Source organism: Equus caballus, chromosome 1 (genome assembly GCF_041296265.1).
Source record: "Equus caballus isolate H_3958 breed thoroughbred chromosome 1, TB-T2T, whole genome shotgun sequence".
Lineage (NCBI taxonomy): Eukaryota > Metazoa > Chordata > Mammalia > Perissodactyla > Equidae > Equus > Equus caballus.
In genome coordinates, this window is record NC_091684.1 from 18,752,790 (window position 1) to 18,778,999 (window position 26,210).

The 26,210-nt window shown below is 37.4% G+C and overlaps 2 protein-coding genes across 4 annotated transcripts in view; one reads left to right on the forward strand and one right to left on the reverse strand.

Annotated features, from left to right (window-relative positions):
• The window catches only part of NHLRC2 (NHL repeat containing 2), a 60,290-nt gene extending 54,895 nt beyond the window's left edge, over nucleotides 1–5,395 (reverse strand). The window contains exons 1-2 of the mRNA XM_001495643.6: nucleotides 4,968–5,395; nucleotides 1,908–2,060 (exon numbers count right to left, since the gene is read on the reverse strand). Of these exons, the coding sequence (XP_001495693.1) occupies nucleotides 1,908–2,060; nucleotides 4,968–5,145 (331 nt within the window). The 5' untranslated portion in view covers nucleotides 5,146–5,395. The remainder of the gene's footprint in view (nucleotides 1–1,907; nucleotides 2,061–4,967) is intronic.
• Nucleotides 5,391–26,210, forward strand: DCLRE1A (DNA cross-link repair 1A). 3 transcript variants are annotated; one of them, XM_001495681.5, is made up of 10 exons: nucleotides 5,391–5,655; nucleotides 6,193–7,319; nucleotides 9,356–11,023; nucleotides 12,501–12,634; nucleotides 13,745–13,863; nucleotides 16,434–16,574; nucleotides 18,389–18,534; nucleotides 19,333–19,487; nucleotides 24,431–24,572; nucleotides 25,622–26,210. In XM_001495681.5, the coding sequence occupies exons 2-10, from the start codon at nucleotides 6,854–6,856 to the stop codon at nucleotides 25,780–25,782; spliced, it is 3,132 nt and encodes a 1,043-aa protein (XP_001495731.3). In that variant the 5' UTR covers nucleotides 5,391–5,655; nucleotides 6,193–6,853; the 3' UTR covers nucleotides 25,783–26,210. The 3 variants fall into 3 exon arrangements, with proteins under 3 accessions (XP_001495731.3, XP_005602277.2, XP_005602276.2); XM_005602219.4 differs by lacking the exon at nucleotides 5,391–5,655 and adding an exon at nucleotides 5,778–5,862; XM_005602220.4 differs by lacking the exon at nucleotides 16,434–16,574.

Genomic DNA, 26,210 nt, shown 5'->3' on the forward strand with positions numbered 1-26,210 from the left:
TCTCTGTATTGTCAATAGAAGACGCCTAAATTATTGAGACTGTTATACAAAGCCCTTTGCAACGTGCTCACAACCTAAGCTACCTTCCTCTCCTTCACCTTCCCCAGGAGCTCCCACAGTCTCACCACACCTTTCACTTCTCCCAAGAAACCCACTCTTCCATGGTTCCCTGCTTGTTTACCTGTTGCTTCCTCAGCCAGGAGTGCCACCCCCCCCCAGCCCCATTTTCATTTTCAGCTGCATTCCTGCTCATTTTTCAAATCCAGCTTAACTGTCTCCTTCTCTGAGAAATATTTTCCAATGCTTCTGGGCAAAGAGAGTTACTCCTTTCCTCAGGTTCCAGAATGCTTTTTATTCAACTCTGTTACATGATTCCTCAGCAGAGCACCCTGCACATAACACGTGTTCCATAAATGCCTTTATTTACATGGGCTTGAACAAGACCCACAGGCATCCAAAACCTAGAAGATAATGAGATACTCGCATTTCTTACATCAATACAGATGATTTAGCTACTGGGAATATTTGAGGTCTTGATAAGTCTCACTGACAATTTCAAGATACAATCTATTACAATTTAAAAGCATCTGAACTTTCACTTGCACAGAAGATTTTACCTATCACTCCTTTTTTATACTAAGCATTAAGATATCCTTCATTTTTGCACAGTCCTGCGCCATATAGCAATGTTTCAGCCCACCAGAGACTGCATACGTGAAGGTGGTCCCATAAGATTAGTACCACATAGCCTAGGTGTGTAGCAGACTGTACCATCTAGGTTTGTGTAAGTACACTCTATGATATTTGCACAACGATGAAATCGCCTAATGATGCATTTCTCAGAATATATCCCTGCTGGTAAGCAACGCATGACTGTACACATATACTCTATTCTCATCTTCACTCTCATAAGATCAGTGCCCCTCTCTCCTTTTCATTCACTCCAACAGTAGAGCTTCAAGTAATTTAAACTTAATTAAGTGGAACCTTTAATTAGCTTCATTTACCCCCATCCTCTCTTTAGAAAAAAGATCTGAAAAAAATTCAAACTTCTAAAGCAAATACTAAGTATAATCTCTCACAACTTCAGAATTTGTAATGTCATAAAGAAGGATTTCCTGGATTTTCTAAACACTAACCTTTAGAAATCTTTTGTGTGTGTGTGTGTGTGTGTATGAGGAAGATTGTCCCTGAGTTAACATCTGTTGCCAATCTTCCTCTTTTGGCTTGAGGAAGACTGGCCCTGAGCTAACAGCTGTGCCAATCTTCCTTTATTTTGTATGTGGGACGCCACCACAGCATAGCTTGATGAGTAGTGTGTAGGTCTGCACCCAGGATCCAAATCCCCAAACCCCTGAAGCAGAGTGCGTGAACTTAACCACTATGCCACCAGGCCCAATATAAATCATTTTTTAATAAAGCAGGGTGAAAGAAAACGTATCTGCTATAACATTTTGCATTGCATTGTAGTTCACATCATCTGAAATTAAAGGAAGCCTAATCACACTTCCTAACAAGAATTTTAAACCTTAAATCACATTGAGAAGAGTATAGAATTAGAGACACATGTTTCATTTTTTCACAGAACACATTTAGGTAAGGCTGGATACACAAAATGACCTTTTAAAAATACTTGATCATGAAAATAGTAAATTATGTCCTTATCCTAGAGGAAAAACCATATGCTAAATGCTGGTTCTTTACGAAGGCAAACCACTATCACTAAGCTTAACTCTTCACGAAAAGGCACATGGAGTCCTTAATTCATAGATTAGAAATTACTTTTAGAATCATTAAGTTGTGCCAAATGGTCATTCTCCTATGAACAAATGAGTCAGAATGAGTCAGCGACTCTTCCAGTGCCTATGCCAGGACAGTGTGTTAGCAACCAATTAAGGGGCAGATACCTTTATCAGAGTATGTGTGTTCCAATGCATGAAGATCAGGCAACAGGTGAATACAGTTTATGCAGCAGTAGGAGAAGAAATCAAAGACGACCACTTTTCCAGATAGATCCTTATAGACAGAAATAGGTTCTTCTGTGTTCAACCATTCTAATCCTGAAATTTACACAAAATTATCATGATTAAAGGAAAAGATAAAGATAATTGATCTAAAACTTTCCACTAAAATGTGAACCATTGTGATTTCTAAGGACAGGATGGGGAGGGGAGGAAGGAGTGGGGGGGGAGAGGATGGGAAAGGTGCGATTATGAGGCAGTCTGCAAATACAGCAAGGAAAAGCTACTAATTCTTTCTGAAAGAGTATAATTGTGTGTGAAAGGAAGTAAAATCAACACATTTAGGTAAAAACCAGAGGAAAGATAACATATTAAGAGGACACAATTAGGTACAAACGGGCTATTGAGAATGAAAGTCAACCTTAAGAATAGCAAGGGATGACTAAACATCAAAAAGGAGTAAAATATACAAAATGCCTAGGCTAATTTCCGAAGAGCCGAAATGCTATGGATTTGAATGAGATCTTAAACACAAAACATTTTAAATGCAAGTTAAGCAAAATATGTTATTATTATAAATTTCATGGAAGCAACATCAATACCCATGAAAAGCACGTTCCCGTCCCTCCAAAAAAAGAAAAATAGAACCTCATTCATCTGTACTTTTGAAAATCAGAGTTTATCATTACTTAACCATGATTTACAATTTTAACTATGCACTGTGAAGAAACATTTTGTTATAAACTAATCGTAAAAGTACAGCATCTCTATTTACTCAATTAAGAAAACAAAAATAATGAGTTTGTTGCTTCTAAGTAAATAAATGCAGCTACGAAAACTATTAATTATATCTTGAAGCAGGTATTTGTAAATATTTTATAGAAACTGAAAGCCAAAGTTAGCCGGAACAAGTAAATAACAGTGAAGGACTAACAATAGTAACTAGAGTTACTTGATTATAACAAAATACTAAAAAAAACCCAAAAAACAAAAAACCTCAAATTAAGCTAGTATTTCTGCCAATTAGTCCAACCTAGTGAGGTTTTAGAGTATAGTGAACTCTTAATTATCCATTTTAATAAAGTGTTAATTGTATACCAGATCACATAACTATACAAAACTTTAAACTAGTTAATGTATATTTTATATTCTAATTGCAAAATATTTATGAATCTGTCCTTTAAATTTTTTTCCGTAAATAGTCAAGAGTGACTTGGATTGCAGGGTAGGGAAACTATTATTACATGTCAGTTATTGTGCTTGGTGCTTATTGGGCTTAATAATAATAAGAAATTTTATAACAATAATTACAATGAATATAATTTTTTAAAAAGCTGTTAACATTTACTGAGCTCTCCTATGAACTAAGAACTTTAAATATATTATTTGTAATCAACATAATAAACTCGAAAGGTAAATACTGGTTCCATTTTATAAGTGAGATAAGTAAGGCCTGGAGAAGTCAAGTGACTTGCTCAAAATCACATAGTTAACAAACGGAATAAGTGGGATTTAATCCCAGGTCTGTCTGAATCCATCCATTATACCACACTGCTTCCCATAAACGTGTGTTTCTCTTAAGAAATGAACAAAGCCTACTGTTTTTGAGATAGACTTATGTTTATGACTTCTTGATTACAGTTTACTGATAGAGAATCCAAGAAAAAACTCATTTGTAGTATTCTGTCCTCGATAATCAGGTCCAGCAGAAAATCTGACTACGTCAAATCTGAAGCCTGAATATTTATTACATTATTTACAAGTCACAGAGGTCAAATCTCATGGTAATAAAATACACGCACTGTAAATATAAACAAGACTAGAAAATAAAAACACTGGCCCTAATCCTAGCTGGTGGCCTGCTCATTTAAAACAGTGGACTACATAACTAACTTATTCCCAAGTTTGTAAAAAATATGCATATATGTACATAATCTTTTCAAGTTTCTTTGATGGGATAAGCATTCATGCGTCCAATTCTTTTGTAAGAATTCCACAGGATTTCAAATCCAGTATAGGATTAGTAACAAAAAATAAACACTTTTCAAGGAGGGAGCAAAAGGCTTGAAAAGACACACAAGACTCTGTCGTCAGAGGCAAGGTTCTGATATGCCTCCCATGAAATACTGAACCCTGCCTGCCACATCCAACCAATTAACTATACATGTGGTTTCAGTGTCATGCCAGGAGACAGGCCAACACCACCAGGCAAAACAATGCCAGTCCCAACCAAGAAGGTAAAGTACCGTTTCATTTATCATAGCAAGATGTGCTTGACAAATAGCACTGCTGGGAATGTCAGTTCCCTCATGTTCCAAACACTCGCAGGGCCAGGATCCGAACCTTGGAGATGGGACATAATTGATTCTGATTTTAAAACTTAGAAGTTTCAGGACTCTGAACGGAGAAGTCTGGCTCAGCTGAAAAACCGGCCAATCTGGGGTCTGTAAAATCCGACTCTGATAGATATTAGTTGTGAGGCCCTGGGCAAGTCACTTAACCTCCCCGTGCCTCAGTTTCCTCAAATGTAAAATAGGACTAATAAGAGCACCACGATGGGTTACAGGGAGGATAAATGAGATAATACCCCCTAAGTGTTCAGAAGCGTGTGTGGCCCATAAAAAGTGATCAATAAATGTTAGCTGGGTTGATGCAGAAAGATGATGAAGACGACGATGCTGAGCATCCAGAGTGAAAGGACAGGGTGGCATGGACCTTTCAATCATCGCCAACCGGGGCCGGGTAAACAGTCACGGAATGTCTGCTTGGTTAACCGGACAGGGCTCGGGATACAGAGACGAACGTGGAGGTGCCCGCCCTGTCACTCCCGCCGTCGCAGCTGCTTCGGGACACCGGGAAGACACCTGGGAACTGCAGAGCCGCGAGCCGAGGCCCAGGCGGACCGCAGTGCCTAGCCCTGGGGCAGCGACGCCACCCCGCCTCGCCCCCCGCCCCGAGGAAGGGGAGGATCCGTGAGGGCTGCCCACCCCAAAGCCAGCCCCTCACCTTCCGGAAACTCGGGCACTAACAAGTCCTGCTCCCAGCCGTCCACCTTCTGCAGATACTGGTAGACCAGGCTGTCCTTCTCCTCCTGGGTGACGGCGTCGAGCAGGGCGTACTCCAGCGAGGTCTGAGCCGGGAGCAGGCCCGAAAGGCTGCAGCCCCGGGGGCCGGGGGCCGCCATGTTCTCTCCGGACCGTCCAGAGGCGGCCGCCGGGCCGCGGGAGAGGCTCGTTCCGGGAGAGAGGACGCGTTTACTGTCCTTTGGTTTCAAAACGGCACATTCACCGCACTCTCCACCAGCCCCACTCCACACTAACGACACTTCTTACTTTTTAAGCATGCATTCAAGTGCTAAAGTACAAGTCGTCGCAACTCCCCGGGCACGTAAACTACCGTCCCAAACCACCCCGCCCCCTCCATCCTCTCGCCACAGCTAGGTCTGGACATTCAGAGCGCCAGATTCAACATGGGGAAGGCCTCTGGGTCAGCGTTCTAGAACCTCTAAAAGAACCATTCCCCCACCCTTCACTTTGAGAATGAGCGCGTTATGGAACAAACATAAAAAAAAATCTGTAGGACTTAAAAAGGATCACATTTTTTCCGCTCTTTTTAAAGTCCCGCTCTTACAGCAGGATCAGCCGATTCGACACAGCACTGGCAGCGGGAAGCTGTTCCTGCCAAGGCAGGAAAGGTAATGGGGTAGAGATATCCTCAAGGGAGGAGGCTTTTAAAGTTGGGAGTAACTGGCCAGTGGCTTTGGTTTATACACAAATACAGTATTTTGTCGCCCCGGAGTGCTGAAAGTGCGGCTGCGAATAGATTGTCAGCCGAGCAGGGGGGAGGGGGCGCCGAGGGGAGCGGACGCAGCTGGAGCTGCTCCCGGGGGTGCGGGTGGCAGGTGGGCTGCGGCGAGGATCCCTGAGGGCCCGGCCTCTGGGTCTTCAGAAGGGGCGGGCTCCGGTGGCTTTTTGTGGAGCGGGTTGTGGTAGCAGCTTACTCGCTCCCTGGGCAAGGCGGGTAAGGCCCCACTCGCTGGCCTTGCAGCCTTCTATGTCCAAACAAGGTAGAGCGAGTGGGAGGCATCAGGCAGGTGAACTTTGGTTTTGAGGCTGGTGGACAGGGGCCTGGCCACCTCCAGGGCAGACCATCTCTGTGGTCTGGAGTTAGGAGTGTGGCCTCAGGGCAAACGTGACTTCACATGTTTGAATTTTATTTGTTCATTCTGCAGCGGTGGTTTATTGCTGCTGGAGGAAGATGCTGGACTCACCCGGGAAACTGAAGTTGTTGAATATCCACGAGTCAAGGAAAAGGGCGATTAACTTTTTTTTGCGAATCACATACCTCTGATAATGGTGTGACTAGTGTTGGAGGTAACCATTTAGCGTTTGGGACACCTGCTGAGCCACTTGCCCAGGGACTGTCGTTGCATTTGTGAACTGTTTGGACAGTGTTCCAGTTGAAAGAGAACTGACAGGCACTTTACAACAATTTTGCAAAGCTTGTTCTAAGACTAAGCTGTTGAGCCCATACTTCCCATTAGTGCCTAATTTTCGAAGTATTACTGATTCTTATTTTTATGAATCAAGTCTTGGAAGAGACCACGATACCTGAATAAAATAGTAGCCACAATGGAAAACTCAGATGCTACTCCTGTAGTAGGTTCTGTTAATTTTATTATGGTGTAAATGGAACCACAGGGGGTTCTCAGGTATAAGCTTTAGTAGTTTGCCAATATATTCGTTACCATAGCATTAGATTCCCATCAAATTAGTGGCGTTTTGTTACTTTTTTTTCTCAGCAAAATAATTCCGTTAAAAAATTTTGTAACAAGAAATAAGCTGTCAATTTACTTAATATTAGTGCTTCTTTAATGATAAAGTCATTTTGCCATGTTAGAAGACGCTTTTTTGGAAGAAGACATCTGGGAATACAAATCCAAAAGAAAACCAAAACCAGGACATCCAAATAATTGCTCTGAGACTATTCCAGAATCTGTTGAAAAAGTAACAGATGGAAAATACCAGTCAAAACGAAACAGAAATAAAAAAAGGACTGTACAAGCTAAAGAAAAGGTGAAGGACCCCGAAATGTGCCTTGGAGAAACAGTTAGTCAGACTTCTGTAGCTTCTGGTGAGAATTCTAGTTGTAGAGTTGGTATCCAGCAGTCCCAAGACAAGGAGACCACTCCAGGAAAGCAGTGTAGGACTCACAAAAACAAACACGTGTCTCCAAAGATACGTCCAGTTTATGATGGATACTGTCCCAAATGCCAGATGCCTTTTTCTTCATTGCTAGGTCAAACTCCTCGATGGCATGTGTTTGAGTGTCTGGATTCTCTGCCAGTCTCTGAAACAGGTAAGATTACGAAAAACATAGTGGTCTCTAAATAGTCTAAAAGACCTGCATTAGGCCAGATACATCAGTTCAGTGAAACAAGCAAGGCAAGCAGTAAGCCAAAAGACAGATGAGGCATTAGAGGTATGAATGACTTATCCTCAAAGGAAACAACGTAAATGCACTTTACTCTTTTTGAGAAGGGTAAAATGATAACAGTCAATGGTACAATTGTAAAGAATGTTGCAAACTTGAAAACAGCTTAAGTGTATTTTATTAATCTCATAAGTCGCTGAACATCTCAGTTATTTTTCGTGTTAACTAAGCACATAGACTAGATACTTTGTTTACTTATGTGACTCTTACAAGGAGCCCTTAAGGTAGGTGGTATTGACAGTTTATAGATGGGGGTTCTTAAAAGTTAAACAACTTGCCCATTTTATCTTTTATGAAACAGGCTTTTAGAGAATTGTGACTGTAGTCCAGTCTTATAAATCTGGTTGTGCTGAATTTATCACACTAATGTACAGGAAGAAGAACTGGGAGGCAGTCTTAGATTATTAAGATTCTAGTAATAAAAATGTGCCAATTTATAACTGAAGTAATGCTATGTTTTCATCTTTTAAAGTATGTAATGTGTCATGTTTAGCCTGTAGAAAATTCAGCTTGGAGTATTTGGAGAATGGGTTATTATGATGATTTGTATGTTTTAAAGTTATCATTTATACCATACATAGATTTTTAAATCTCAAGGAATTAAAATTCAGTGAAATAAAAATAATACTCAATATGACCTTCATGGTAACTATGATTCAGAAGATATTTTGATATAGATATATAGAGAGATCTATATATAGATATAGATATATATGGAGAGATATACAGATAAATATAGAGAGATATATAGATATCTGGAACCTCTAGTTATTTCGAAGTTCTCCATGAAGATGCAAAAGTACTTTTTGTTTTTTAATTTAGCATTAACCTTTCTTATAAAAGTATAGCAAGTGAAAGCCTCATCAAATGCTAGTAATTTGCTTTTAAGTGGCTTGAAAATCAGAAATGGAAGTTGCAGTGGCATGGTGAGCATCTCAGGGTGAAATGTCTTACAAGGAAGCCACCTCAAAGAGATGTTTTTTCTTTTGGTTTGTCACCGAGTAAACTCCTTTGAATAGAATCTCAGATGGCCTCTTCTGGAACTGAATTCTATTCTGTAACAAATAACTTTTGTGTGGTGGTTTTAAGTTTTAAGCAATGAAGTCTTCTAATTTAATGTAACATCTTTTTTGGAGGGAGAGGGAATCATTTTTTGATACCCTTCGAAATGAACATACAAGGGGATATGCCAAATGGCTTACAGAATGCTTCTCAATCATAACGGTATAATAGAGAATCGTTTCCAGACTATTAAAGCCTTATTATTAACCAGTTTATCAAATTGAATTTCAAATCTTAGAACAGTATGTAAAATGTTCAGGGTATGAACACCCGTAACTAATTAAAATTTTTATTGTTATTGTATAGATGTGAATATTAAGTAATGGCATCTAATTCAATACTACAATTTTCATAAATCTGTGTTGCTTGATAAGATAAAAATTGGGTTAGAGTGTTAGTTCTGAGAGCCATATCCTAGTCTTCTTTACTCTTTATTGCCTGAGTGTTAGTGAACTAGTGAAACTGAAGGTGTCGATCTGTAACACCTGTTTAAGAAATAGCTAATGCAAGCATGACATGCATTTTGAGGGAGCTCATATTTGTAAGAGTTACGTAGGGAAAAAGAGGGTGTTAGTCATAAAAAAATTTTTTTAAGAATATTTGAAAAGAAATTTAAAAGAGTATTCGATTTAAAAATAATAACTAACCCCTTGCAAAGCCATACTGGATTACTGTTATTTTATGCTGATCTTTTGCTTGTATAAAGATAGCCAGTGTCCTAAGGCCTCAAAGTAGGCCTGACAACTTTCCACTTTCATGTTAATTTGTAGTGCTAATGTGGTCAGAGCTTAGTCTGTGCTTTGATCCTGTAATACTTTTTTCTTTATTACAATTTTCAGAGTGTCCTGAAGGTCTTCTGTGTACTTCAGCAATTCCTTCTCATTACAAGAAATACACACACCTCCTGCTAGCTCAAAGCAGGGCTGGTAATGGTCCTTTGAGCAGTCCCTCACATGGGTCAGATGGTAGTTTCAGTAAGACTAATTCGGGCTCTCTTTGTAGCCTTGAGGAAGAATGGTCTCTGTATCAGAAACAATCTGAGAACTTAAAAAACGTTTCAGCTGATCCCTTGTTGGTGACACCGTGTCTAAGAAAATCTCAGGCTCCAATTGAAACCAATAAAAAGATTTCCTCTTTGACAAATATCCAAACATCCCAGCACCCTCCACAATTCACACAATTTGTTAATAATGACAAACTGGTAGGAGTTGGTTTGCCTCTTGCTGAAGAATTAGACAGCCAAAACAACTCGGAGCACATAAGTTTGCCATTGCCAGAAAATGACGTTAGCAGCTGTGAAATTTCCTATTCTCCACTTCAAAGTGATGAAGAAACTTACGAGATAGATGAAAAGCTGGGTGATTCACAACAGGAACTATTTTTTACAGACAGCTCTAAAGATGGCAGCCAAGAAGAAGATGACAACAGCTCTCCTTTGTTTAAAAAATTCCATGGTCCCTTTCTGAAGGACCAGGAGGAGAGCCGCCCTGAAGTGTATAGCTTCTTAACTCAAGATAAATACAATGAAGAATTGTCCGAATACAATGCTGTAAATGATTCGTCTCAAATTATTTTCCAAAATGAGAATATTTTGTGTGGTGATCCAGCATTTGCTGCTGCTGATTTTAGGTTGTTCCCACCTGCATTAGCAAGGGGTCCTGCTTCTAGTTACCAAGCCACTAAAGCAAAACCTGATGAGCCAGAATTTCACTCATCTCAATCAAATAAACAAAAACAGGTAATTGAAGAATCAGCTGTTTGCAATCAAACTTCCCTTCCGTTACTTACGAGTGAAATGTCTAAACCTTTTGCAAGCCAGGGAGGAGACTGTCTTTCTTTCCACCCAACCCAAAGTAAAATTAGAGAAGTATCAAGTAAAAACCTCAGTGCTAAGAACAGTGCTAACTCAACATGTTCCTGCAGGAAAGTTGCAGCGCCAAATACAGGGAAATTTTGTAGTACACCTACTGCTGCTAAGTCTTTGAAAATATTGCCATCTAGTCCTAAGTGTAATGCAACACAGCCTTCTACCAAGGTCATGAAGCAAATGGATATAGGTGTGTACTTTGGACTACCACCCAAAAGAAAAGAAGAGAAATTGCTGGGGAAAAGTGCGCTGGAAGGGATGAACTTAAATCCAGTTGTAAGTCCTAATGAAAAGAGGTCCCGGCAGCGCAAGAGGAAAGCAGAAAAATCTTTAAGTGACTTAGAATTTGATGCAAAGAATTTAAATGAGAGTCAGCTTTCTGTGGAACTTTCTAGTGAGAAGTCACAGCGTCAAAGAAAGAGACTTAAAAAGTCACATTCACTGCAGGAAGGAGCACGTCAGAAGAAGTCAGATCGCCGGATGAACAAGACAGAATCTGGAATAGTCAACTTAAGTAAAGACAAAGTCTTCATAAAATCTGCTTGTGGCAAGCTGCAGAGAGGGAACACAAAAATCCCAGAGTCATCTAATGCAGGAGAATTAAGAAAAAAGACATGTCCATTCTATAAGAAAATACCTGGTAAGTTGAACTATCAGTGCTTGATGTATCTACAAAGAATCAACTTTTTTGAATTTCATGTTCGTTGTCTATGTTGCGGTATGTATGAAGCAATTTTTTGTATGTTTCTTTTGCTTTTTATGATAGTTCATTGACCTCTAACAGATTTTTTGCCTATTTAATCTTTTTCACTCCATTCAATTCAGGAAACTTATTAAACATATTCTGTATACAAGATAATGTACTAGTTAGGTAGATATTACAGACTTGACAAAGATTAGTAAAGATCAGCTTAATATGGAAGGAGGAAACACACTCTGTAAGTAACTGTAATAAAAGACAGCTTCTAAGCACTTAGAAGAAATGCCAAGTACTAAAAAGCTTCAAATAAGGAAAATGGCACAGGTTGTATGGGTCATGATAAATGCCAAACATTTTTAAACCGTATTATAACTTAGTTTCTCAGCCTTCTCATATTCTCGTAATTTCTCATGCCTTAATAGATGAGTTAATAGAAAAATGTGTAGCAAAGTGAATTTTAGTATTCCTTAAGAATAAAGAAACCAGTAACTCTTCTTCTGAAAAGAATATAAAGTATAACTGCCAAAATACACTTGGTTTCAGAAATATTTTTGTGTTTTATTGATATTCTAGGTCTATAATTTGTTCAAAATATTTATGTAGAGGATAGCATTTGTGTACATGATAGCACCAGTTTTGTTTTTAGTAATTATTTTGATTACTTTTCTGTATTTTAAGTGAACCTAAGACTAGTATGCCCTGTGTTGATAAGCCTCAATAGAAATGTGAAGTTATGCTTATTTATAAGGTATGATACTTGCATATCACAGTCAGCACACTGTTATTTCTTTTGCAAACACCTTTCTTAACAGCTCAACCTTTTTTTTTTCATTATTGCTCCTCTAGGGAGCCTTTATTAGACTTTTTTTTTTTCTTGTTTCCCTCCCTCCCCCCTAGCCTCCCACAATGAAATTCAAATACTACAGATATACTGTTTATCTGTTATTGTACCATGGCCTTTTGGAGGACCACAGACCACTGTAATATGTAAGATTATTTGGGCCTTCAACTATTTTTGCCCTCTTTAAAGCAGAACACTATGACCCCCATTGAGAATTCATGTTTTAGAAGAAAGTTAACATTCTCCTTTTGCTGTTTTGCAGAAGTATTTTAGGTGCCCATAGGTATCACGAAAATATTCAGTAAAATAAAGAAGTAACTGGTTTGTAGCTTAATATTTTGATTTTTTGGTACAGTTCATTAAAAAAGCCTACACAGGGTATTTAGTAGAAACTTAAAAGACTCATTTTCATCTCTCTTGGCACCTTTTGCTGAATTTATGTGGTATAAGTTTTTAAATTATAAATTTAAGTTGGAAGTGAGATGTAAAGATGTTAGAGGGTTCACTATTTATAATCAAACTGGGTTTCTTTGACTTTGCTGTCACTCAAGCAGCTGTCTTGGCATTTCATTCCAGGAACGGGCTTTACAGTCGATGCCTTTCAGTATGGTTTGGTTGAAGGTTGCACAGCCTATTTTCTCACACATTTTCATTCTGATCATTATGCTGGATTGTCTAAAAATTTCACATTTCCAGTGTATTGTAGCGAGGTAAGTTTTAGTATTCTAAATTCTGAATTTGTAGACTGCAGCAAATTTTTAAACTATTCGGTTAAAAAAAGAATAAATTGTAAGATCTATCATTCTACTAGAAAAGATATGAGAAAACAGATTCCACATTGAGATTCTAAAATTAAATGAGTTATTGTCAATAGTTACAATAGATTTTTTAAGAATACGTTTTGTTATATGGAAACGATAAACTACTTCACAATGTACTGAAACACCTAAATCTCATTCAGTAAATATTCATTAAGTGCCTACAAAGATATTCAAGGCAAAATACCTAACTTCAAGGAGCTTACAGCCTTCGAGAACACATCACAAATAATGCTGTCATGGGATCGGTATTGTAATAGAAAAGTGGGCAGAATGCCTAGAAGTAGAGGGAAGGGAGTGCTTTACTCTGTCACAGCCTAAGGTTAGAGAAAGTTTCATGGTGAAAGAGGTACTTGAACTAATTGTTAAAAGGTGAACGCTTTAATGCCTACTACTAAGAATTTTGGCTAGAATTCGATTTAATCCTCAGAGTTCTTGAGTTATCTTCTTTCTATTAATGAAGCAGTTGAGGATTGAAGTTAAGTGACCTACCCAAAGTCACAGAGCTAGTAACTGCAGAGCCAGAATTTGAATGCAAGTCTGTTGGATTCCAGAACCAGGCAGAGAAAGAGGAGAGAGCGTTCCAGGTAAAGAGAAGAGTTTGTATAAAGGCACAGACAGCTAAGAAATATACGCATTCCAGGTGCTTCAGACAGTTCAGAATGGCTAAACATGAAATAGGGAATAACAGAAGATAAACCCACAGAAATGGGCAGGGGCCAGATCACAAAGGGTTTCTGTGTTGTGCTGGGCGTTGGGGGGGGGGGGGGGTGGGTGTGGTGGTGATGGACTTTTCACAGGTGAGGGAGAGTCAGTGATAGTGTTTAAGCAGACTTGTGACAATCATTTTAGGAAGTTCTTCCTGGCATTCTGAAGCCTTTACATGAATCTAAGTGGGAGAAGTGAGAGATTATTAAGATGCTTGGGTTCTAAACTAGATATGAAATAAAAGACTTATTTAGTGTTTCACCATATCAGCAGTAAGCATGTTCTGTTTTGCAGATAACTGGCAATTTGTTGAAGTGCAAACTTCATGTGCAAGAACAGTATATCCATCCGTTGCCAATGGACACTGGCTGTATAGTGAATGGTGTCAAAGTTGTTTTTCTTGATGCCAATCAGTAAGTATTAAAGTTACCTCAATAGTAGCCTATTTTATAAATATTCAAAAGGAAAACGCATTGGCATTTTTAAGAACTTTATAATAGGAACCAATATGCTTGATATTTCTTAAAACTTGAGTAAAACGTTTCTCCTTTTGGAAAAAAGTGATGTACCCAATTACAGAATCAGAGTTAAATGTACAGGGATCCCCTAAATGTTGTGTAACCCATTTTTTATGCAGTTTTAATTACTATGCTTGACATGTGAAGCTCCATCTTATTTTTTAAAAAATATTTTAACGTGTCCTGTTGTTCTTGAAGAGAGAACCTTTGCCGTTTTCTTTAATATCACTTATATAAATTATCAACTTGTCTCCTGAAACCCAGGCCAGTGCTGTTTCTTCAGGTTGCCTTTAAGTTTTTGCCTGCTAACTTAGTTGCTGTTTCTTTTTTTAATTCCCAATTACGACAACTCCTAGCTCTGACTTTTTTCTTTTACTCAACTTTTTTAAGGTATAACTTACATAAATAAAATTGACTTATTTGAAGTGTTTGCTGAGTTTTGACAAAACTGTACTCCCATGTAATTCCTGCCACAATAAAAATAGAGAAAATTCTCCCCACCCCAGAAGGTTTCCTTGTGCTCCTTCCCAGTCAGTCCCCAGCCCCCACTCTGGCCCAGGAAACCATTGATCTGTTTCCTATCACTATGGACTGGCTTTATCTTTCGTAGGGATTCATCTAAGTGGAATCAGATGGTGTCTACTCTTTTGTGTCTGGCTTCTGTCACTCATCGTGTTTTTGAGATCCATTCGTGCTGTTGTGTGTCTCAGTAGTTTGTCGCTTTTTATCACTGAGTAGCGTCTGTTGTATGGACACACTATAATTTCTTTATCCATTCACCTCTTGATGGACAACTGATTTTTGTTTATTGACCTTGTATCCTGAGACCTTGCTAACCTTGCTTATTAATTATAATAGATTTTTTTGTAGAATCTTGAAAATTTCCTACATATGTGATCATGTCATCTGCACATGCAATTTTGTTTTACTTCTTACTTTCCATTCAGAGTGCTTTTTCCTCTTGTTTACCGGCTCACACCTTTAGTACAATGTTGAATAGGAGTGGTGAGAGCAGACACACTGTCTTGTTCCTGATCTTAAGGGGAAAGCTTTCAGTCTTTCTCCATTAAGCATGATGTAGCTTTTTCGTAGATACCTTCTATCAGGTAGAGGAAGATCCTCTCTGTTCCTAATCTGCTGAGAGTTTGTAATCATGAATGAGTGTTGAGTTTTGTCAAATGCTTCTCAGGCATCTGTTGAAGTCATCATATAATTTTTCTCCTGTGTAATGTTAACATGGTAAATTACAATGATGGACTTTTTGAATGTCAAACCAGCCTTGCATCCCTGGGATAAACCCCACTTGGTCTTCACGTATTATCCTTTTTAAAAATATATTGCTGGATTTGATATGCTCATATTTTGTTAGGGAATTTTGTGTCTGTTTGCATAATGGATTAGGTCTGGAGTGTGTTTATAATGTTTTTGTCTGGTTTTGCCATCAAGGTAATGCTGGCCTCATGAAGTATTCCCTCCTCCTCTGTTTTCTGAAAGATGTTATATAGTATTGGTGTTATTTCCTCCCTAAGTGTTTGATAGAATTTCCCAGTGAGGTCACTGGGGTCTGAAGTTTTGACTTGAGGAGGTGAGGGGAAGTTTTTAATTATAAAAGTAATCGTTTCTTGTGTTTTCCTAGCATTCAAAAGTTCTATGTGTGTTAGTAGTAATCTCCAAAACCCATTGTGTCAGGGGTCCCCGAGACCACCTTCAGGCTCAATGGTTCACCAGAAGGACTCACAGGACTCAGAAAAGCTGTTATACTCATGGTTACAGCTTATCACAGGGAAAAGATACGGACTAAAGTCAGCAAAGGGAAAGGGTGAAAGTGGGCCCAGTCTAGAAGAAACCAGGCACGTGTTCCCAGGTGTCCTCTTCTAGTAGAGTCACACAGATGCACTTGTCTCCCAGCAACAAGGTGTAACAACACGTGTGAAGTGTGACCAACCAGGGAAGCTCACCTGAGCCTTGGTGTTCAGGGTTTTTATTGAAGGTCAGTCATGTACATATGCAGTACCCATGTGACTGACCTCAGCCACTCAGACTGCAGTCCCCTAGAGCAAAAACAAATATTCACCGTAGATCACAGTGTTAGCATAAACTCTGCTCAGACTGGTAACATGTGGCCCAATGCATCAGACATACAAAACATTCTTATTAGGCAGAATATTCCAAAGGCTCAGAACTCATCTCCCAAGGGCCAGCCAAGGACTAGTCCTCCAGACAGGCCTTTCTCGGGGACATGGAGTTTGAGCAACCCTGGTCTGCTAAATTAATCCTTTCCTGCACACCAGTTTTTTTAATGATGTAACTTCCTGTAGGTTAAAATGCTCCATTTCCTCTGGTGCAATGCTATGTCGTTGTGGTCTGCTAAGAAACTGTATTTACGTGTTGGCATTGAAATAAGTACTCTTCCTTTAGATGCTTTGCCTGTATTAAGAATATTCCTTTGAAATGTTTGTGTTCAGCTGTCCAGGTGCTGTCATGATCCTTTTTTATCTTCCTAATGGTAATGTCATGTTACACACTGGAGACTTCCGAGCAGATCCCAGCATGGAACGTTCTCTTCTCGCGAGCCAGAGAGTCCACACACTTTACTTAGACACCACGTAAGAGGGGCTTTCTTTGTGCGCTTCCTTTCCCACGGGCAGCATTTACCCTGAATATTATGAGTACTTTGAGCATTAGCTTAGGTAATCAAAAGCATGGCTTACTGTTCATTATCATTTTAAGGCTATTTATGAGAGGAGTGCTGTTTGAAAAAAAAAATGCACTTGCTTAAGAATTTATGGTTACATTTGAGATTTGGGATCCCAAATTTGGGATTACATGTATTAACTGACTATAACTCAATTTTTTTGTAATTTCCTTTTGAAAATATGGTCTATGTGAGAACCCTGTTACTGAAACAAGGAAGAAAATTGGGGGGCAAACTTTAGGAAAACACGCTTTTAAGTTATCCTTTCAAAGTATTTGTATAATTATTAAGTATAATTGTGGAGGAAAGAACAGAGGCCAACATGCAATTTTATTTCTGAATATTCAAAATTACTTTGTTCCTTTCTCCAAAAGGTAGTTTATAAGTGATGACTTTGAATTTCTAAATGCTGTAAACATACGGATAATAGCCATTATCTGTTTATTATATATTAAAATACCTCATCAATTTGTTAGAAATTAATTATTCGCTATTTCAACCTGTTTCAAGAAGTGAATTTGGGTGGCATATTTTAGTAAAAGTTGGTCTTTCCACATCCAGTTTTCTAACACTATAGCTAATTTTTCCATTCTTTTATATATGCTTTAAATACTAGATAAATTAAGAAAGTAATAAGTAAAAAAAACCCCGAAAAACAAAAAACTGGGCCCAGCCCGGTGGCATAGTGGTTAAGTTCATGCACTCTGTTTCAGTGGCCCGGGGTTTGCAGGTTCGGAACCCAGGCATGGACCTGCACACTGCTCATCAAGCTGTGCTGTGATGGTGTCCCACTTACAAAGTGGAAGAAGATTGGCACAGATGTTAGCTCAGTGACAATCTTCCTCAAGCGAAAAAGAGGAAGATTGGCAACATGTGTTAGCTCAGGGACAGTTTTCCTCACAAAAAAACAAAAAAAGTTTCTTTTTTGTTAGTACTTAGTTCTGTTCTACATACAATTCTGAATTTTTTTGTGGATTTTTATAGGAGAAAGGACTAAGTTTTTTCTGTATTCTTATGGCTGACAGCAAGAACAATTTTGAAAATCGGAAAAAATATGTTTCTTTGTACTTTATGACTTTTTTAGTGAAAAAGTACTTAATTTTCATCTCAAATGTATATAGCTAGTAGTCTTAGAGTTAATTTTTCATTGGGTGTTATTGTATTGAGGTCCATCCAACTGGATCTTTTGTATTCCTCTAATACTATATGTATCCCTGTGTCTCCTAACAGAAGAGAACAACTATGTGAATATTAACTGTTTCATATAAAACTGCTTCATTAAATTCGTGTTTAGTTCCATTGTTTTAATAATTTTTTTTCACTAAATCGGAATTCTTTAATCCATAAATAATCCCTATCAATAGTATTTTCGTTGATGGTAATTGGGGTTAAAAAAAAAAAGATCTTGAGGTTTATAATTCATAGCTAAAATAGCTGGCTGCCTAGAAATAGTCTTGAAGAAAAAAAGGCAATTTCTTTATTTCGGAGTGATAAAAGAAATATAATGCAAAAGGTATATTCAAAATGTATAATTCCATCATCAGTTATCAATTCCTGGTAACAAATGTTTTAACCACAGACAATGGGATAACTGCAGTGGTATTAATATCTTAGACTGCTAGTTGTATGTGATGTTGCTAAATCTTGTTTTCTAAAATAGCATCCAACTGAATGCTATGGCTTTCTTGTTGTTCTCTGAATAAGTACCATATTTCCATGTTACAGATATTGCAGCCCAGAATACTCCTTTCCGTCTCAGCAAGAGGTTATCCAGTTTGTCATCAACACTGCCTTTGAGGCTGTAACTCTAAACCCATGTACTCTTGTTGTCTGTGGCACTTATTCTATTGGAAAAGAGAAAGTCTTCCTAGGTGGGTTGTAGCTGTATCTAATTTACATTAATATATTATAAAGATCAGATTCCTTTTGCATAAACCCCTTTCAGTCTCTAGTTCTGCACTTGATATTTATTTCCTGAAATGATTCAATATTACCTTTGAAGTTGAAGGAAAATTTGATAGAGTTCGATTCATTTAAACTCGGAATGGCTCAGCTTACTGGGAACATTTGATAAGTGTGTTTATGGTGGCTTTATAGCTACAAAATGTTTATAGAGCAAATGGCCGTGCTACGTGAGTATTTCAGTAAACTTTGAAAGATGGCTCATGCATGGTTGTATTGCTGCATTCTTGGAGGGTAGCCATCAATTAATTATGTTGGGGGAACAGTTGTAATTTTTGTTCCTAAATCATGGCTGGCTATGTAATTGCAGTTTGTCTAGATAGTATTACTCTGCTTTGCCGAGTGCTTTCCATTTCTCCTAACTGTGGTCACATAATGGCAAACATTAAGATATGCAGTGGTAAAGCCAGGGTTTCAACTCCTCCAAATTTGGTTCCCTCCCTTCTACCACTTGCTATACATCTTTTACAGTTTTTAAATACTGTGTCTTTAAAAATAAATTGTTTGAATTTCTCACAATTTATTCCACACAGTTAACCAACAAAATTGTTCGTCCTTTTTAAGATATTCTGGCAAAAGTGTGAATATTTTGAATTTCCTTTCTTTTTTTAGTAAATTCTTATTTTAAATTTTGATTAAGTTGTAATTTTATGATGTTTTTCATAAGTTATAATTTTACTATTTTCAACCTTTTCCTTTGCCTGTAGCCATTGCTGATGTTTTAGGTTCGAAGGTGGGCATGTCCCAAGAAAAATATAAAACATTACAGTGCCTCAATATACCGGAAATTAATTCCCTCATCACTACAGACATGTGCAATTCACTGGTTCACCTTCTCCCAATGATGCAAATTAATTTTAAGGTAAGCATTCAGGAGATGCGTCTTTGTAGGATGAACTGAAAAAGATGACCTATGATTGTAAACTGGATTTCCATTCTACTCGCATTTAACTTAGAGGAATTAAGTTATAGTGCCATCACCTACGGTAAACTTTGTCCTAGAAAATCTTTTCGGTGGAATATAAAATGGTTTTAGTTTTTTAGCATCTGCAGCTGAGTAGAGTAATTCATATGCCCACCAGGAGTTTACGATCTAGAGAACTATCATAAAGGAAGAAACAAAAATACAAAAGTATGCAGCTGTCTGGTCATTCACAGCTGTGTGATCTGTTTTTAAGATTGTTTTCCAGTTCTTTCTGGGTGAGTGGGGAAATGAGTGGAGAATTCTGAGGAGTTCTTACTTCTCTTCAGATGTATTCTGTATTAATATTAAGCCCCTGTGACGCTGCTTCATATTGGAAATTTACTTGTGAGGATTAAATGAAATGGTGGCCGTGCATCCTCAGAGGAAGTTCTAATATTAGTTCTGAGGTATAAATTAAGATACATATGATATGACCTCACTGTGATTTGGAGGCTTATTTGTCAGATTTATTCATGTACTAACTAAGATTCATTCCATTTACTAACATTTTGACACCTAGTGATGGAATACATCAAACCTGTCTATTAAAAACAATTCAGAACATAATGTACACAAAACAATGTATTTTCACTTTTGCTATAATGTTCATGAAAGAACTTTTATGGAGCTTGTTGAAATAGCTTAGGATGTTGATTATTGTATCTGTCTTAGAAATAATAACACGTATGGTGTAAAGAAAATGAATATTTTAGGTCTATCTCTTGAGTAAGGAAATTCTAACTGGTATAACTACTCCTTTGTTCATGAGATTAAGGTAAAGTTTTTATGGGCTTTTTTCATGAGTGTGTAATTCATAAAACTAATCAAGTCAGAATTTTGTCCACTGGTATTTAAGCCAGCTTTGCAAACGTATTTTAAATTTGGGAGACATCCAAATTGTGTGAAGGTTCATGAGATGTTGATTAATTGTAAAATGAATACTGAAATCCTGAGGAGGGTATGGCGTATTTTTATTATTTTTATTTTACAGTTTTATTTCTTACTAACTTAGTGTGTTCCGTTTGAACAAATTGTCTACTTAGGAGGATGATGAAGCAGAGGAATCAGGATATTGTAGAAATGAAGGAACTAGAGCTTTTTAAGAAAAAGTGTTGAAAAGCTACATGCTGCAGAGAGGTCATATAAGGAAAAAATGGCAATTTGGCAATTAGAACATCTTTGGTGACCTGCTCAAGAACTATTTCAAGTGAGGGGATGTTGGAGGAAGCCAGATGGCAGAGGGCGAAGACAGAAGGTATAGAAATCGCCAAATAAATGGGAAAGTATACAAATGGCCAATAAGCACATGAAAAGCGCATCAATATTGTGAATGAGAAGGTATATAGATGGCCAATAAGCACATGAGAAGCGGATCTCCGTTGTTAGCCATCAGGGAACTGTAAATCAAAACCACTGTGAGGTACTGCTTTCCACTCCCTAGGAGAGCCATGATAAAAAAGACAGTGCCAGTTGTTGGTGAGGATATGGAGAAACTGGAACCCTCATTCAGTGCTAGTGAGGTTGTTAAATGGTACAACTACTTTGGAAAACAGTTTGATAATTTCCTTAAAGAATTAAACATGGAGTGACTATATGACCAACAATTCTAGTCCTAGGTATATGCCCAAGAGAATTAAAAATATGCGTTCACAAAAACTTCATAGTAGCATTATTTGTAATAGCAGAAAAGTGGAAACAACTCACATGTCCATCACATGATGAATGACTAACAAAATGTAACATCCATAAAATAGAAATATTATTCAGCTATGAAAAGGAATGAATTGCTAGTATATAGTACAATGTGAATGAGCCTTGAGAACATTATGTCAGGTGAAAGAAGCCACACACAAAAGGCTACATCCTGTGTTATTCCGTTTCTATGAAATGTACAGAACAGGTAAATCTATGGAGACAGTACATAGATTAGTGATGCCAGGACTTGAGAGAGGGAATGGGGAATGACTGCTAATGGAGACAGTGTTTCTTTTTGTGGTGATGAAAATGTTCTAGAATTAGATAGTGGTGATGGTCGCACAACTTTCTAAATGTACTGACAATCACTGACCTGTGCACTTAAAAAAAAATACAATTATCTGCCTTGAAGACAAAAAAAATGATTATCTGAAATTATTGTCTGTTATTTTCTCTGTATTTCTCATCTGCTGTTGGCATTGCCTTCAGTAGCCCTTCCCTTCTTCTGTTAAAGTGACCAGATATTGATGGCGTTTTTGACAATTTCTTATCTTCAAAACACAGAACAGAAGCAAATGGTTACCATGAAGCTATATTTTAGTTAGTACTTAAAGCCAGTTTTTTACCAGCCAAAAATAGTTTTGTTGCATCAGAGCTAATGACTTTTTGTGAAAATGTAAGCCTGATGCAATTTTCAGGGTTTCTAAGGCAGGTATAAAAGCCTGAGAAACTGTATAAATAATACCGTTCATGATGTCTCTTTCAACATCCCAAGTTCATATATGTGATATGCAGTTGACTATCATCTCTGATTTAAACCTGATTGAACGTGGTAAAATGTTATAGCAATATGTTTGTGTTATACATGATTATTTGCATACTGAAAAAATAATTCTGGTGGCATATACTGAAAGCATTGTTATGACAAACTGGTTACCAATAAACAGAGAGACAAGTCATAGATCAGGACTTTCTGTTGACTAAATCATTCTTAAAGTTCCTCATGATGGTGGTTCTCCAGTTGTAGTGAATGAAGGACTAGTGGCTGTTGGCAATCTCTTCTGTATGTTTGGCTTATATGATAATATGTTTTTGTTTGTGGCACAGGTTAATGATGTTTTTGTGGTAACTCGAATTTCCCTCATGAAAAGTAGAAATTACTTCTCATTTAATTCTCCCGAGTGTTTTTGCACAAATAGGAAAGGGGGAGCTCAGTATTACATGTATAATTGCTCTAAACTGCACTTTTCTATTATTTCCTTCTCTCTGTGAGGACAAGAGGAGGAGGATTAGCAATTCAGCAAAGAGCATTACATTAGCTAGATCCTAGACTAGCACGCCAAAAACCTGAAAATGTACAGAGCCAGAGATATTGTAATGAAAACTTAGTTATATATCCATAACTTAAACTTTTTTGTGGGGAGGTGGTAGTTGGTAAGAAATATGACTTTAATAGTAGGTATTCAAATTAATAAAAGATAAATTTTTAATTATCTTAAAATAACTTAATATAAAATTAATAAAATTTTAAGGTAAATAGTATTCATATAATAAAATAATTTTATTAATATTAATATCAAATTAATAAAATATTACTGGTACAAAAGAGAAATCAAGGGATTGTTAGCAATTCACCAGGCTATATAAATGTCTGATAAACACAATAAAATGTTCAGTCTCTAGTAATCAAGCATAAAAATAAAAAAAATATGTTTGTGTTCTATCAAATTGGCATACTTTTAAAAAAGGTAATATTCCTATGCTGAGATCAGAGAAATTGGCACTCTCATCTGCTTGGATAGTATTGGAAATTAGGGGTAAATCCTTTTACTCAGCAATTCCATTTCTAGGAATTCATACTAAAAAAATGAATCCTTTCTCAAAAGGTCAATCTGTAAGGCTCCTAAGTGCTCATGGTGTAACAGATGATGAGAGTTAGAAAAAGTCAAGAAATGGCAGAGGGTTTCCATTAAAAAAGACCCAGACGGTAGGGTTTATTGACCGTCTCCCCGCCAGGCTGTAAGCTTCCAGAAGATAAAGACGGTGTCTCTCATCCATCTCTGACCCAGGGCGTGGCATAATCCTGGAGCAGATATTTCCTGGAGGAGTGAATAGGTCGATGAATGAATGGATTTGTCTTTAAGTTTTCTTCAGAACTGTATACCAGCACCGTTTAGAATACTTTAATAGTTCAGAGTGTGTATGATTAAGGAAGAAAAAGACTTTTGGAAATCCAAGATAACACTACTTACGGTTTAGATTTTTTATTATTTTTAATAAAACTAGAATTTTATTATAGATTTCCATAAGCCTTTGACACTCTGGGTTTAGTCTTAAGACCAAAAGTATTAGACCTTTTTGAATCCCTCATGCCCTTATTGTCTTTATCTGGATTTCTCTTATCTTTCAAAGATTGAACTTTGGTCATTGATTTTCCGAGAATTGTGTCAAATGTCATCACTTATGATGACTTCAGTTTCCAAAGTTCTATTCTACTCAGGATTTATTAGGGAAGCATATTACTTCCAGTTGTCGCAGCATGAGAAGTTTTGAAGTTATTCTAGCTCATGTTTAGAGGTGAAAAGGAGTAAACACCTGAAAAGAATGCTACTGTGCGTCTTTAAAATGTATGTCTGTGTGGAGTATGATGCCATTCCATACATTTATTCCCATCTCTCTAGCCACCTGTCAGTCCTCTGTTGGTTTATCTGGGGGGATATGTCTGGAATGATGTTTGCAAGTGTTAATGTCAGTATGTCTAATAGGGATACTGTTAGATGCTAGTGTCTTCAATCTGCTAATAGCGTATCTAATACCCAAAAAGTGGTAGGATATGGAGAGGGGTTTTTTTGGTAGCTCTCTGAATTGCAATTTTTAAAGACATAATTATTTACATTTAACCTTGCCTCATCTTTTTTTCACCCTGTACTTAAGCGTGTTTAACTTTAGATAAGTAAAGGGGAAAATAGATTTTTTTTCAGTGATTTTATTTTTTTGGAATCACTGTCCCAGGTTGTTGCAAGCTAATGCTTAGCAAGTGAAAACTCCCTGTGACTATGCCGATGTAACATCTTTGATCGTTCTGTTTTATTCTACATAACTATCTTCACCGACCATTAAATAAATATCCTATTTTTATTTAACAGGGCTTACAGAGTCATTTGAAGAAGTGTGGTGGAAAATATGATCGGATTTTGGCTTTTCGACCTACAGGATGGACACATTCTAATAAGTTAACTAGTATAGCAGATGTCCTTCCCCGGACCAAAGGAAACATTTCAATATATGGTATAATTATTAAGTTTTGTCACTTTTAGTATTTGTAATTACATTTTTTAAAAGGCTGTAAAATCTTACATTTTAAGATGCAAGAAAAATAGGCACCAAAGAATCTTTAAAAATTCTGGTATCAAATCGTCTCCATACTCTAAGCCTGTATCTTTAGTACAGTGTGAACTGATAGAAAGACGTGTGACTGTGGTAGACAGACATTGACTAATGCAGCTCATTCGTTTGTGTGATCAGTGATACGGAGAGGAAATCGTAGACCTGCTCACAGCCAGGGGCAGTGCAGCTGTGTCCTGGAAGTTTAGATGACGCTGTGAAACTGGGAGCAGGAGACAATGGATTAGATGTGGTGACAGCAAGAGTTACAGACTTGACTTTAATTGTTTCATCTCTTGGAGGAGGTTTACCATTGTCCTCAGAAATTGGCTTATTGTAATAATGGCTGATGGAAACATTTGTGATATGTCACTAGACCGATGACTTTGTCTCTAAAGACCCTAGATTACTCGATTCAGAACCCTGTCTCCCTTTCTCTGTGGTACTTGATCTTCAGTAAAGAAGATAAAGAGATTGTTAGGATTTAATTTTTCTCTCTTTGCTTACTTTTTATATGTGCCACGCTTGGGGACTGGAATCTGCTTACCTGCTCTGGAAATCAAGACTCTCTTCCTTGTTATTCTTCAAATTTTACTACATTTCTCCCAAGATTTTCCTGAAATCCATAGCTCAGCAAAGTACTTAAAGGGAAGAATTAGTTTAAAAGAAAAGCCTAATTATAAAGAAGAATCTATAGAAATGCATGTTATTGTCTACATAGAAAAGTAATAGAATTTTTTAATTCAGAGTTTTTGTATCATTTTAATGTTCTAATCTTTATCTGTAAGAGATAATAACAGATTTTCTCATCAGAAATAAAGCACCAAGAAGTTCTTGACAAAAATACTCCAAATTGCTTTCCTTTTCTCTTTTATTTTATTTTATTTTGGACTTGTGCATTTTTTTTATTAACTTGCTTTTTAGTAGGCCGTATCTTTTCTTTTCTGTTGCAGGAGTTCCTTATAGTGAACACAGCAGCTTCTTAGAAATGAAACGTTTTGTTCAGTGGCTGAAGCCGCAGAAAATCATACCTACCGTGAATGTCGGCACCTGGAAATCGAGGAGCACAATGGAGAAATATTTTAAAGAGTGGAAATTAGAAGCTGGATATTGATGTTATCTCGAAGGACTCAAAAGTAGTTAAGTAACTTAGGTGTAGCTTGTTAGTCGTTAAATCTTTAGTGATATGAAATACACTTTATGTGAAAAACCTCATGAAGGTCACTCATATAGCTTATTTTCTCATTTACATTTGAATAACACATCATGGTGCTGAATGCCTCTCAGCGTCATCCGTGATAACTGAGACTGGTCTCCCTAGGACCGCTTGCCCCTCCCCGTGGGGGCAGTTATGTTCTGCATCCAGCCTTAGGAGTGGAAACAAAGGCAGGTTCGGGGACCAGAATGGTAATGGATAAACTAGATTGACAGCATTATGTATAAGTAATTATGTTTCCTTAAAATTATTTAATATGAAGCATATTTTTTATGAGATAAAACTTTTATATGATATGTTTACTTAAATAAAAAATTAATCTTAAA